Below are 13,691 nucleotides of genomic sequence, written 5' to 3' on the forward strand. Positions count from 1 at the left end.
CAGGGATTTCTGCTCAAAACACCCATGTTAACAGCATGAGTTGATGGAAGCAAACACCCACCTCCAAAGCCTCTTGTTCCCAGTACCACCCTGGGTCCAGCCCTGGCTCAGCGTCCCACAGTCCCCAGGGCCTTAGGATGGCTGTGACTCTCAAGTTTGGTCCACACTAAGGGTGACGGAGGAGGAAAAATTCCCAGATTCCTGGGACTGGTGATTGACCCTGCACACTTGACCAGCAACTAGCATTTCTGCATCCCTGGAGGAACAGCAGGTACCACCAGAGACTGTCCCCATCTCCCTGCATGGGTGGTGGGAGCTACCAGCCCTAGTGGACCACACATTCAGGACCCAGGTCACCAGGAAGAGTACGAGCTGCTTCAGCCATGCCAAGGACTAAGCGGTATCAGTGCAGAGACAGGGTATGAGGAGCCATTAATTAATTCACTTACTCATTAACTAACTAGTAGTGGGCTCTTTAATCTTCCAAGAAAAGGCAAAACAACATTTGCTGGCTGGAAGCTGAAGCTGGACAAATTCAAGCAATAAACAAAACCCCAAGTTGTAGTGCTCCTAGGCAGCATGGCCAACCAAAAGCCCTTTAATGAAAAGAGGATAATTAAACATGGACTTACTAAGCTGGGAAAGCAGAAGGCCCCTTACCAAGAGCCAGGCCTGGGTGCCTTTCACAAAGGCAGACTGCAGAAGAGCAGAAGGCAGAAGCTGGAGATGGTGTGTGGTACAGAGCTGTGCAAGGTTGCAAAGGTGTCCTGCCTCAGCTCAAACCCCAGGGTGCCAGGTGCCCCCTGCTCCAGCCCTCAGCTCCAGCCTGGAATGGCAGGGGTGAGGGAACTGCCTTTCTGGAGGCTGAGCACCCACACCAGGCCCTTCCTTGCCATCACTGTCCCTGAGGGACAGATAACAAGGGAGATGTCTGCTGTCCTGCGTGGAACTAGTCCTGCCTCTCAGCTACCCTTAGCTGGAGCAGCAACACAGCACCAATTCACCCAGGTTCACAAAGTCATTAGGAAAAGCAATTAGACAAATTAATGAAAGAAAATCACCCACTAAGAACTATTAAACATGATCTCTGCCTGGGGAAAGGCCAGGAGCTATTCGCTTTTAGTTCCTGTACTCATGGAAACCACAACCTGGGCTTGCCCCAGCCCTGTCAGCTCCAGCCTTCTGCGGTCCTTGGGTCCCCCCTGGGACAGTCAGGCCTTTAGCAACACTGTCCTACAGCCCAAGCACCACCCACCACCTCTGTGATGCAGCAGTGATGCTCAGAGTTCCCAGTTCCTAGGCTTCCCTCTATGAAATTAATATATATTTGCATCTCAGCCCAGCCTGTAGCATCAGCCAGGGAATGGCTCATCCTCACACCCTGCAGATGAGCAACACCCTGAGCACTAAGCAGTGCTGCAGGCACCCCCTGAGGATGTCAGCAGCCGTGGGGTTAGCACTGGCAATAGCGAGACTCTCACCTTGCAAGACTGCTCTATTTCTGCAGTTTTTTTAATTATTATTTGTTTTGTTTTAATTTTTAGAAAAACTTATTTAGCAGTTTTATTCTGGCATCCTTCCCTATCTGAGACCACTCCATATACGAGTCCCCCATCAGCTTCTCTGGGCAAGACCTAGCACCTTGGCAGGTCTGAGTATCCACTAAAGGAAGGGACCCAATAACTCCTTTTGCACAGACAGCAAACTCATCTAGAATAGAGGGAAGCAGACACCGGCCTTCTCTCTTGGGAGACTCATCCCATGCCTAAAACCAGTCACCAAGGCTCTGCTGCACTGTGCCCCCATCCAGCCTGTAATCAGCCAGGCAGGCCAAGGAGCTGGTATCTGCCCATTAAACCTGGAATTTGCTGCAAGGAAAACCATGATTTCCACAAGGTCCATCCGGGACTGGGATCTTAAGGCATCCTCCCGCTTCCCACCTCTGCTCCCTCAGGAAAGCTCTCACACCAAGCAACAGCCTCAGCCCCATCCTGCACCTCACAGCCCTTCTCCACCCCTTTCCAATTCACCTCCCCAGCCCAAGCCCTTCCCTGGAAATCATCAGGCTGTTAGACTAATACAATTTTTTAATGCACATATTAAATAAATATTTCAATCATTTCATATTCAATTTGTACACAACCAAAAAAACCAAAAAAATCCTCAAGGAAACAAAAACCAAACAATCAAAAAATATTGGATGAAAAGTCACCCTTGGTTCTGGCTCCTATCCAGTGTCTTCTTTTGCCCTCCCCATGAAGGATTATTGCTTTAACCCTTTGGAGAGAGTTGCAATCCCACGGCAGCATGTGTAGAGCAGGGCTGGCTGGGGATGTTCATTCAAGAGATTCAATGTTTCATTTGGGTTGTTTGCTTGTTGTTTGTTTTTGTTTTGTTTTGTTTCTATATAGAAAATTTGGCTTCTGTCAACAAAAATTTTGAAGGAAAACCTTTCCTAGGAGGATAAGGACCATGGTACTTCTCAAAGATCAAACCTGGAAGAAATGGTTGACAATGTAAAGTGAAGATTATGACAAAACCAGCCTGAAATGGCTCCACAGTAATTTGTAAAGTCTTTTTAATTTTATGGATGAAAACTTCCATCTAATAAAAAATATAAACAGAAAAAAAATATTAGTTTTTTGTGAGAAGTTCACATTTTCCATATGGGAGAAAGAAATAATAATACCAGTTACCAGCCCACTCCACAGCAGCCATAGCCCACTGCCTCACCTTAGTAGTTTAAAACAAATGAAATGCCGAAGATGCTCCTGTGGGTAAGAGGTACCAAGTCAGTTCAGGACTTTCTCTGGGGTGTTCATCACCCCTGTCCTTTCCTGAGAAAAAATTAAGTTGGGAGTTGGGAAAACAGCAGCATTTTTTGAAGGATACAAACTGTTTCCAGCAACCCCTCACTCAGCCAAAGAAGCAGGCCCATCCGAGGAAGGAAAGCAGGCAGTAGTCCTCACCCAGGCATCGCAGCCAGCCCCCATGGGCAGAGTCCACACAACACCTAAGCTGCAAAACCCACCCGGGAGACCTCAGCCCACTTCTGAAATAAATCCCCTTCCCTTAATTGTTTCCCAACCTCTCATCTTCTCCCGTAAGCATTAATTCAGTTCACTTAACCAGCACATTGCTCCCAGATTTGGATTTCCTTTTTGTTTGTTTTAAATGGTGATTTTTTTTTTCTCCTTTATCCCTAGAGCTACAAAAAAAAAAAAGATACTACAAAATAAAACACAACCCCAAACAGACTAAACCATTTCTAAGCGAAGAGCTCTTCCCCCTTCACCAGTCTTTGAAAGTTTCATTACTTTTAAAGTTGGAGTACAAAAATAGAGCTTCTCTTTTTTTTTTTGTCCTTTTTTTTTTTTTGTAAAAACCAAACAAACCCCCAAAATTATCAACTAGAGCAGGTGAATTTTTTTCCTCCCCCCCTCCCTTTTTTTTTCCTGTTTAATACCCATATGGGAAAGTCTTTATATATAGTCCACCAGCTTGGAGGAGATTCCTCCGGGAGAGGTGCAGGCAGGGCGGGCAGAGGCAGGCAAGTCAAGGGTTCACCCTGGAGCTGGAGTTTCTAGTCCTTTTACTTCTCCGGTTGAAGGGGTAGTTGAGAAACTCAAAGCGTCTGTGGGGCTCGGTGGTCTGGTGGCCCTTGGGAAGCCTCTTCATGAAATGAACCTCTCGTTGGTGCTGCCGGGTCTTGGAGCCCTTGCGCGGGCGGCCCTTGCGGGTGAAGGCCATGTACCAGCCCTCGTACTTGGCGTTCTGCAGCGCCGTGTAGTTGTTCTCCAGGACTATCTCTGTGAAGACACAGTCCTTGCCCTTCCCGTTGCTCTGAGAAAGGGACAGAGGGGGAGATTTAAGCAACAGGCACTCAGTCAGAGGCTTCTTCTTGCTACCCAAGCTGGACCGGCTCAGGTGGCATCAGCATTGCAGTGCTTGTGGGCAGCCAAGGGCTTCACTCTGCCCACCTCTTCTCCTAAAGGTCAGAATTGCCAAAAATCTGCTTTTCCTTTGAAGGCCATGTGGAGGGGGCACTGGGGCACAGGCAGACACTGCTCATTGCAGGTCACATCCCCAGTGTGGTGCCAGCACTGGACTGCAAGCCAAAATGCAGCTCATTCCAGCCTTCATTGCCCCTGCATGCTTAAGGGGATTTTTGCCCACTCCTGCTCTTTTCCATACCTGGGGCTGGATTTCTCTGCCAGAGTGACCACAAGCAAACTCTCCATCTCGGCAGCAACTAATCCACCCATCCTGTCCCTCCTGGGGTCTTAAATTTAGGAGGGGCATCAAGGAGCAGAAGTGATGCGGGTCCGTGGGGAAGATGCCCACAGTGGCAGAGAGCATGGGGGCAGCTGGAGGCTGAGCTCCTCCCAGTTCCAGGCAGTACTGGGACCAGAGGAGGGGACCTGCATTAGCCAGCCCCAGGGAGGGAGCTGCCATAGAAAATCCTCCCAGACAATTGCTATCCCAGTGGGATTTTGCACATACAGCCCCCTCTGCCCCCAGGGAGGGAGTGTTGAGGCTCTGAGGGAGCATGACTAACTGGTGTGTGGTGGGGCCTGGCCTTGAGGCCAGCCCCATGGAGCATCTTAACATTCCTAGCACTTGTACCATGTAATTGGGGAGAATAGCCCAGCAATCTGCCTATTTGTTCTGGAAGATACAAGGAATGCACCCTATACCGCACCCGCCTCCTCCCGTGCTCCCTTGCTTCCTGCCTGCCACCCAGGGCTGCATCCCTCAGGCCTCCAAAGAGGTGCACTGGCTGAGTCCCCAGGACCCCCATCCTGCCTTCCTATCCCCACAGAAGCACTCCATATTGGGTAAGAGCTCCTCTCCCAGCGAGCTCCATTCAGCACCCACAGAGCATCCCTGGCTCTTGTGTGTCCTTGATCCCAGTGTCTTACCTTGCCGACCAGCTTCCCCTTTTTGTTCATGCAGATGTAGAAACCTGTGGCTGCTCCCTTGATACGCACGCGGCTCCCAAAGGTATCTGTCTCCACGATGAGCTTGGCTGAGGAGCGAAGTGGAAGAAAAGAGAGAGGGAGGTCAGCGAGGCTCTGCAAGGGGCAGGCACCAGGATGGAGATCCCAGCAATGCCTGATGCTGGGCACTGTAGGCACACACTGGGTAGGGAGGCAGTTGGGCCAGAGAAAGTCCTAAAATAAGGGCAAAAGATTAAGAGCCAACCTTGGCCCCTCTACCTGCCACTGTGTCCCTGCATAGCCTTGGTCACATCTCTTTACAACCCTGAGCCATGCTGGAGGGTGAGTACCTCTGCCTTGCCCTGCTCCACAGGGCTTAGCAGTTTAGGTGCCACAGAGATGTCCCAGAAGGGAGGCAGGGCAGCAAGCAGGGAACACGTTGGCTGGTGGAGAACAAGCCAACTGCCCTGTAAACAGAGGCAATTCTGTGCAAGCCTACTGGCAGGAAGCAGGCAGAAACGCTCTGGAAGTGCACAACATGCTGCCAGCTGTCCCCAGCCCAGGGGACACCATTCTGTGCCTCTCCGCTGGGCCAGGGCTGCAGGAGGAGCAGTGACTTTGCAGCTGGCAGGGTAGGAATGAAGGGTACAGCCATCCTTTCAATGCTTTTCACCTTTGCACGAGTCGAGAGGGCATATTGATTTGGTCTCAGTTTTTTAATGGAAGCATCGATCGACTTCCAAAGGAGCTATGCAAATCATAGGGTCGATGAGCTGCCTATAAATAGACCTGTCACCTTCCCTCCCTGCCTCCGCCCTGAGAACCTGAGCCTCGAAGCCCATCCATCCCCAGGGAAGGAGGAGGATGGGGACAGGACATCCTTCTCCCTGGCCTGGCAGCTGCGGTCCCCAGAGCCAGCTCATCCCTTGGGGCAAGCCCTGATGGGGATGGTGGCTACCTGTTTGCACCTCCGAAGAGCTGTGCCAAACACCAAAGATTTCCCCACAGCACTGAAAAACAGCCAGGACTGTCCCATCTCACCACCATCACCTCTATCCCAGCATCAGCCCATAGTGCCATAAGTGCAATTTAGCAAGGTAATTAGAGAGCCACCAGCAAAGCTTCCAAGTCTACAGCGGTATTATGGGAATAAAGAAGCAGATTCCTTATTTCTCCACTCCAATCTCTGGAGAAGGGCTGCTCAGTTCCTCAGGACTGGCATCTGCCCCAGCTTGCACATCTCTACCCCAGGATGCTCAGACACCCACGAGCGCCAGTGAGGGCAGCGATGTGGCTCTGAAGCAGGTGGCTTTACTGGAGGATGTTTTGAATGGCAGGAGGAGGCTGCAGGCACATGCACAAATTAGAGTGAGCCTAAATCACACTCCATACTAGAAGCGAACTGCTGCTTGTGTTTCTCTGCCAAACCCTGGTCCTGCATCCCTCCCATCATGAACACTGATGAGGTCAATGGCACAGAGAGGACAGTGAGCTGGCAGGAGCTGATCTGAGCAATGGAGAGGACAGCCCAAAATTTGCTGGGGCTGACTAATTTGGTGCTGCCAGGCAAGTCAGGGTCAACACGCATGCAGGCACCCCCTCCCTGCATTCCCTTTTGCCAAAATCACTCTGCAGCATCTCTCGTTGCCAAACTGCCCTGTGCCCACAGCCTCCCACCCCCACTAAGGCACAGACTGGACTCAGAGCCAAGAATTTGGGAAGAGCCAACTCCAGGCTGTGCCACCCCATCACCAATGCCCAGAGCTTTAACACACACCCAGCATCCTCAAAACCAGCTACAGGAGCTGTGGTGCTCTGCAAACAAAGCGCTGAGACAGTGACCCCCTATTTATCTATATTGGGGAAAGCAAGGGGGGGGAATTGATCTTGGAGGCAGTAAAAGGTTTGAGGAGAATTGATTTTTCTCTCTGAGAGATAGGAAGAGCAGAGGGAGGCAAAGGAGGGAGGAGAGAGGGAGGGAGCTGGGGAGGCCTTGGCCCCAGAGAGCACAAAACCCCTCTTTAAAGATGCACATTGCTTCTCTTTGGGCCTTTTTCTTTTTTTTCCCCTGTGATTTACGGCTGCCGCACAGGTTTGCCGCCCCGCACGAGCCTGGCCAGTGCACAGATCCAGCCCCACCAGCAGAGGATGAGGACAGCTCATCCCCAGGGACCTGCTTCTCCAGATCCCTGTGAGTAAAACACAAACTTCACAAACCCCAGCCCTGACCAGCAGAAAAACCTGGGTGCAGACAAAACCAGCACGTTGTCAGGGAGCTGTGCCAGTGTCCCCAGCTACTCAGAGGGTTTAGCCCAGGCTGCAGCCACCATTGGTTTGCTCGGTGGCAGGCACAGCCTGAGAGAGATGAGTTAGGCTGCACCAGCCACCCACCTTCCCCTAGAATTAAAAAAAAGTCAATCAAATATTGACAATTAAGACAGATAACTGAAAACGCCAGACTTGATGTTAAGTCGGCTGTAAAAACATCAGTGTAGGGAAAGGGGTCATCTGCAAAAATAAATCAACCCTTTTTGCACTCCCACCCCCAAAAATGAGATAAAAAAAAAAAAGCAGAAGGAAGGACTCAGGGAGGGAGGCTCCTTTCTTTAAAAGTGAATTTCTAAATAATGTTTTGGGGGACACTTTTTGTTTCCACTTTTCTTTTTTGGGGGGGTGGTCGGGGGAGAGGAGAGCTTGACGTTTTCAACTCTATTCTTTTACTGAAGTGACAGATTTATCCCAGTAAAATTATGTTTCATGCTCAAACTTTGAAGGGAAAGTGGCTACGTAAATGCTGAAAAAATGCAGCGAGACACACTTGATCCCCCAACTGGACTGCGAAGAGGAGAAAGTATTCAGGAAATGTTAAAAAAGGTGAAAGTAAGAAGCGTTTTAATAGTTCTTCCAGACATGGGGGCCTCCCTAGAGATTCATATAGAACAATCCTGAACCTCTATTTTAACATTTACAGACTTGCAACTCTTTTAAAACTTTACATCTGAAAAACTGCTTGTTCTCTTTCTGGTTTAGATCAGGCCTCATTTTCCTCCTTAGCTCTTCAAATGCTTAACCTTTTTTATTACATTTTAATAGAGTTTTTCAAGCCACCACCAGTCCTCTCCTTCTGGCCTTATTTAAACCTGGTCGTTTTTAAATATGCACTAACTGCCTTTTAAAATCCAGGCATTATAAGACTAAAACACGATGGGATTTTTTTATTCTTTTGCTTGGGAAATTAGCTAATGCCCTTTCAAGCCAGAGCTGCTCTAGGGTGAGAATAATTCATTTGGAAGATTAATGTTGGATGTATAAAATACCATATAGATGGAATCTGTACTTCACTTGAACTGCTGAAGTCCAGCCTGAAATTTTAAGCAAAAGGAAGAAAGAAAAGTGAAAAATAGAAGGGGAAGGAAGGAAACCGTTTCTACTAATCTCCCCAAGCAAGAAAGGGAAATTGCACCTAATACCAAAGACAACCAGTTGTGATTCCTACGTGCAACACACGTGAGCACAGGCAGCTCTCAGGTCCGGGTGCAGGATCAGGCCCTGTGGTAGTTCCGGGGCTCGCGGGCCCCGCTGGCCCCTGTCTGGTGTTTGGCCATCCCGGTGTGTCATTAGCCCACACAGCCAAACTATCTGGGCTTCAGGAGTCTCCCGCAAAAGGATCATTCCCCTGCTCTGAGGAGGGGCAGCAGTTTTGGGGAGAGGGTGCCAGAGCCTGGGCTGCGGCAGAGCACAGGCTCTCACGCTCGCTGAGTCCCCCTGGCTTTGTCTCTGGAGATACGGCAGAATCTTCTCCCAAAGCCAACTGCCTCACTGACCCTCTGCTCAGGATTTGTTTTGAGAAGGGAGGGACGGGGGATATGTCAGGAAAATGCGACTTCGGACAGTTCTGGTTCAGGGAAGATTTCCAAAGCAGCTATTCACCTTCTCCCCCCTCCTTTTCTTCTTAAACTTTCCATTTATTTTCCAAATGGAATTCTCAGAGACACCCAGCCCTGTAAAAAGCTGGACTTAAATGACTGGTGCTGTTCAGCACGCCACAGCCCAGAGCCCTCCAAGTCAGGTGCAAAGCGAGAATGGAAAAGAGCAGAGCCCATCCCAAAGCACCGATCCCCTCCCTTGGCACGGGAAACTTGCCCTCACCTTGAGTCACACAGCCACTGGTCACTGACCCTTATGTTCTCCCTTTACAAGCCCCCACAAGCTGAATGATTTTAATGATTTTCTGGCTAACAAACAGGACGGAAATCATCAATTGCCATGCTGGGCTGCGAACACCTCCCCGGTTTCCCCCCCACTCCACCTGCCCCCATCGCACGTCCTTACCGTGCACGTCTCCATCCTCTGCCATCGCATTGATTTTCTTGTTGTCCAAGATCTGCACATGTTTCCCACTGGTCCGGCTGTACAGCTGGTAGGTACGGACGAGCCGTCGGCTGAGCTGATCCGTCACCAGGCTCTGCTCCCTCACATGCTGTGTAAAATTAGGTGGGGACTGAACAGTTACCTTTAGGAAATTAAAAAATATACGACACACCATTATAATCTCTACTCCTCAGAGAGGCGAATGGGCTGAGCCGAGATTGCCGGCCTCCAGCCGGGCTTGATGGGGAGGCACGGAGCCAGGACCACAGGCGTACCTCCTGCACCAGCAAAGCCTCCCTGAGAGAAGAAGCACTAAGCCCACGGACGAAGCAACCTTTTACAGAAGCAACCCTTTACAGAGCTGTGCCTGCTTCAGACATGCCCTAAACAGAGAGGCACAGATGGCTCTGGAGCACAACAGGGGCTCAGTAACTCCACAGGCCTCCCTGGGACTCTGTCCCAACTGGCACTGGAGCACCTGAGATGGGCATCAAGTCTGGGCACTGGAAAGGGTCCAGGGGGGCTCACAAAGGATGGCATTGGATTGTCCCCCAGGGGTGCTGACACTCTCATCCCACATCTGTCTCCACCCTGCAGAAGCACACTGCTGCGTGTACCCCAGCCGCTGCCCCACCAGTTTCAGTAGCTCCCTTTCCTCTGCTCCAGGCTTTATTTGCCCCCAAGCACCCCACTTACTGAGCTATTTAAATACCGAGTGCCCAGAGAAGGTAGACTTGTGAAGAATTATAAGAAAACCATGCCCCAGCCTAGGTATTTTGTGGCATAAAAACCTAAGGATACTAAAGCACTGTCCATGCAAACACCTCCCTCATCCTCACCCAGCTGCTCGGTGCCAGCAGCAGGGTTGTCCCCAGCCCACCAAACCCGTTAACCCCGGAGCTGCAGCTGAGCCCGGCCCCTCCAAACCCGACACTGCTGTTCCTAGGCTTTAAATGATTTTCATGAGCCACCAAACCTGCTCCCCCCTCAGCCCTGGTTGCAAGCTTGCACACAAGTCTTTTTCCCCCCCTCTTGTCTCAAATCCCTCTTTTAAGTCTGGAAAGTTTCGCTGCTCCCTGACATTTATAAAGATGTATTCTGAGCAAATGTTAGGAGATAGCTCCTTTCAACATCAGAAGGCTGGGACTACCCCCCACTACCCCCACGTCAAATGGGAAGATTTCCTCCTGTCTTAAACAACAACAAAAAAACCCAATAAAAGCGAAAGCTGCTGCTCTCCCAAAGCTGGCTTTATAGAGATATCTCCCCTTGACAATGTCATCTCTCTCCCTCCGCTTCTGCCTGTGCATGTGTGTTTCCTATAGACGGGTTTTGGATAATGCAGCAGGATTCTCTCCCCAGCTCTGATGAGGGTACCATGTGGAGGAGAGGTCATTAACCACGCTGGTATTTGGTCTCCATCTCATACTCCAAAATATTACAGCTATGTTTTTATACAACTGCACACTCCCAGCACTTAGTTCCCTTCACTTTTCAGCTGGAAACTCGATTTTTATTTTTCCCCCCAAGCTTCCAGGAAAATAATAATAATAATAACAACAACAGCTAGCTTAAGGGGCATTTAAACAAAGCTTCTGCACCTGTGATCTCAGGGGGAAGGGGGCTTCACCCTGGTTTGAAGGCACACTGCTCCCAGCCACGCGTGCCTGCCGGTATGCGGGTGTTGCACAAACTCTGCCCGGGCTGTTTAATCTATTCATGACACTTCTGTCCCTGGCGGCACAAACCAGGGATGCTAAAGACTGACAATTTTAAGCTGAATCAAAACTCGATATTTTTAGTAAGGCTTTGGTGGGGACTTATTTTCCCTTTTTTAATGCCGCTTTACTTTTCGGAGGAAGCGGTGCAGGAAAACAATCCCGGAGAAGAGGAACGGGGGTATCCACAGTGCCATTTAGATGTGGGGGGGACGGGACCTAAGGCTGCTTTAAAAACAAGCCTGCGCGATTCCTTGAAAACCCGGGTACTCCCTGCCTCACAGCCCAAGCCTCCCGTACCTCATTTTGCAGCCGCGGGACTCCCCTCCTCGACCTCGGTTTTTACAGCCGGGCGACTTCTGTCTCCTGCGTTTTAAAGTGTTTCTCTTTCCTCCCTCCCTCCCGAGCCCGGGGCACTCTTCGGCGGCTCCCGGACACCCCCATCCCCAAGGGGCGAACAAAGCCGGGCGGCCAGGCGGGCACTTACCTGGGCTTGCAGGCAGAGAACGAACAAGTGCATTAACCTGGGAAGGGGGGAGAGAGAAAGCAGGAGAGAGGTGTGAACCGGAGGGCTGCGAGGACCTGGGCGGGGGGGCAGAGGCTGCCGGTACTCACACGTAGCTGAAGAGCGAGGAGCAGGGGTCCATCGCGATGCCGGTGTGGGGCCGGGAGCCCGGGGCCCGGCGGCAGCAGGGAGCGCCCGGGGGGGACACGACACGACACGACGCGGCGCTGCCTCGGCTTCTCGCCTCCTCTCGCTACTGCCGGCGCGTCCTCGCCCCAAGGAAAGGAGGGCACAAGCGGCTACAGAGGGGAAAGGGCCCCGCCGACCCGCCCGCTCGCCCAGCCCCCGGGGCGCACGGCCGGCGGCCCCCGCCGCGGGGTGCCCCCCGCCCCGCTTCGCGGCCCCGCTGCCGCCCCGGGAGGCGGCAAGGCCGGCCCGCAGCCCCGACGGCGGGGGCGGGCGCGGCCGGGGGGCGGCCACCGGCGCAGGGGGAAACCCGGCTGGCCCCGCTCCCCTCTCCAGCACGGCGGTACCTGCCGAGGGGGCGGCGGGCCAGGTATCGCCGGCCTTGGGGCTGGCACTAAGGGCTGGGCTTCGCGGCCAGCTGCCGGCGGGACGTCCTCCCCGCCCCGTGCCTCAGTTTCTCCATCCGTAAAAGGGGGTTAAAGGGCTGGGAGGGAGGGGGCGTCGGGGCCGCGGTTCCCCCCCTGGGGGCTCACCGCTCCGTGGGCGCATTGTGGATTGGGACCGGGCGGGAGAGCCCTCCCGGGACGTGCCAGACATTAAAAGGATTACCGAAGGGGAGGCGGAATGGAGGGGGCCGGAGTTTCGAGAGGGAGCGAGGCTGAGCAAATACCGCAGCCGGGGTGTGGAGCGAGCAGCGGGACCCCCCTCGAGCATCCCTGCCGGGCGCTTACCTGGTGGGGCGGGTGCCCTCAGGGCCGGCGGTGCGGGGCCATGGGGCCGAGCGACGGCGGCGGGACGGGGCTCAGCCCCGCAGCCCGGGCAGGGCCGCCGAGGGCTGCATTGTTCCGGCGAGCCCCGGCGCTCCCGGCCCGGCCACCTGTTGCGCACCGGGGCGGGGGCTGCGGCGGGCGGCCCCCGGGGCCGGTACCTGGCCTGGGCCGGGGCCGGCGCCGCCTGCTCGGCTCTGAGTGACAGCTGCTAATTTGCCGGCCGTGCCCCGCTGCCGGTCCCCGCGCTCCCCGCGCCCTCCTTTATCTTATCAGAGCCCATAATTACAATTGCTATTTTGTTTCCTCGAATCAGCAATCAGCGCTATCTGCCGCCGCTGGAGAGGCAGCTCCTGTCAGCCGGCCTCTGAGTGACAGAGCGGCGGCTGCACCACCACACACACGTGTGCGCGGCCCGCCCGCACACGCCTGCACAGCCCTCCCGCGCACACACACGCACGCACACAGCCCTCACATGCACCCATGCAGGGCCTCCACCATGCAGAGCTTTTCGTGCACACACAGCTTGCACACACATGCAGCCTTTCCCATGCAGCCCCCTCCTACCCACCTGCACCCCTCACACAGGCAGCCCCCCTACACACGCTGCCCACCCCCCAGCCCAGACACACACGCTCCTCTTTGCTCATCCCTACCCCAAAAATACACTCTCACATCTCACACATGTACTCGCACACCAGCTGCAGTCACAGGCCGTTTCTCTCTCACACACACACTGACATCAAGCTCACGCATTTTCCCCCTTGCTCAGGCACCCAGTAACCCCGGACACATGTGCTCCACACCTCTCCTTACAGCACACTCAGTGCTTCATCCCAAAATGCTGCCTACAGTCACCTCTGGGTTGGATCTCCCAGGGGTCTCCACCTGGGCTTGCCTAGTATCGTCACTACCAGGGGCAGAGGAGGCTGGGCACTGCCCCATCCCTGGGCTGGCCCCATGGGGCTCAAGGAGAAAAACAGCCCTTGTGTTGGCATTGTCAGACCTCACACAGCACAGGGAGGGCAACTGCCTTGTCCTGGCCAAAAATTCCCACAAAATCAGCCCCTTGGGCATTTTCCTTCCTTTTTTTTTCTTGGTGCAAAAGGCTGAAAGGATGTTTCTGATGTTTTCCTATGCATAGAAAGAAGTCTTGGGCCAAGCCTGTGTTTAACTGGAAGACTTTAAGAGCCCCACAGGAGTG

At 53.1% G+C, this 13,691-nt stretch overlaps 1 protein-coding gene across 1 annotated transcript; it reads right to left on the minus strand.

Annotated features, from left to right (window-relative positions):
• Positions 1 to 3,542: 3,542 nt before the first annotated feature.
• FGF8 (fibroblast growth factor 8) lies at positions 3,543 to 11,878 on the minus strand. The gene is made up of 5 exons (XM_051618212.1): positions 11,645 to 11,878; positions 11,517 to 11,553; positions 9,273 to 9,453; positions 4,923 to 5,029; positions 3,543 to 3,843 (listed from the first exon to the last, which is right to left on the minus strand). The coding sequence occupies exons 1-5, from the start codon at positions 11,674 to 11,676 to the stop codon at positions 3,556 to 3,558; spliced, it is 645 nt and encodes a 214-aa protein (XP_051474172.1). The 5' UTR covers positions 11,677 to 11,878; the 3' UTR covers positions 3,543 to 3,555.
• Between the last annotated feature and the right edge of the window lie 1,813 nt (positions 11,879 to 13,691).

This window comes from Apus apus, chromosome 4 (assembly GCF_020740795.1).
Source record: "Apus apus isolate bApuApu2 chromosome 4, bApuApu2.pri.cur, whole genome shotgun sequence".
Lineage (NCBI taxonomy): Eukaryota > Metazoa > Chordata > Aves > Apodiformes > Apodidae > Apus > Apus apus.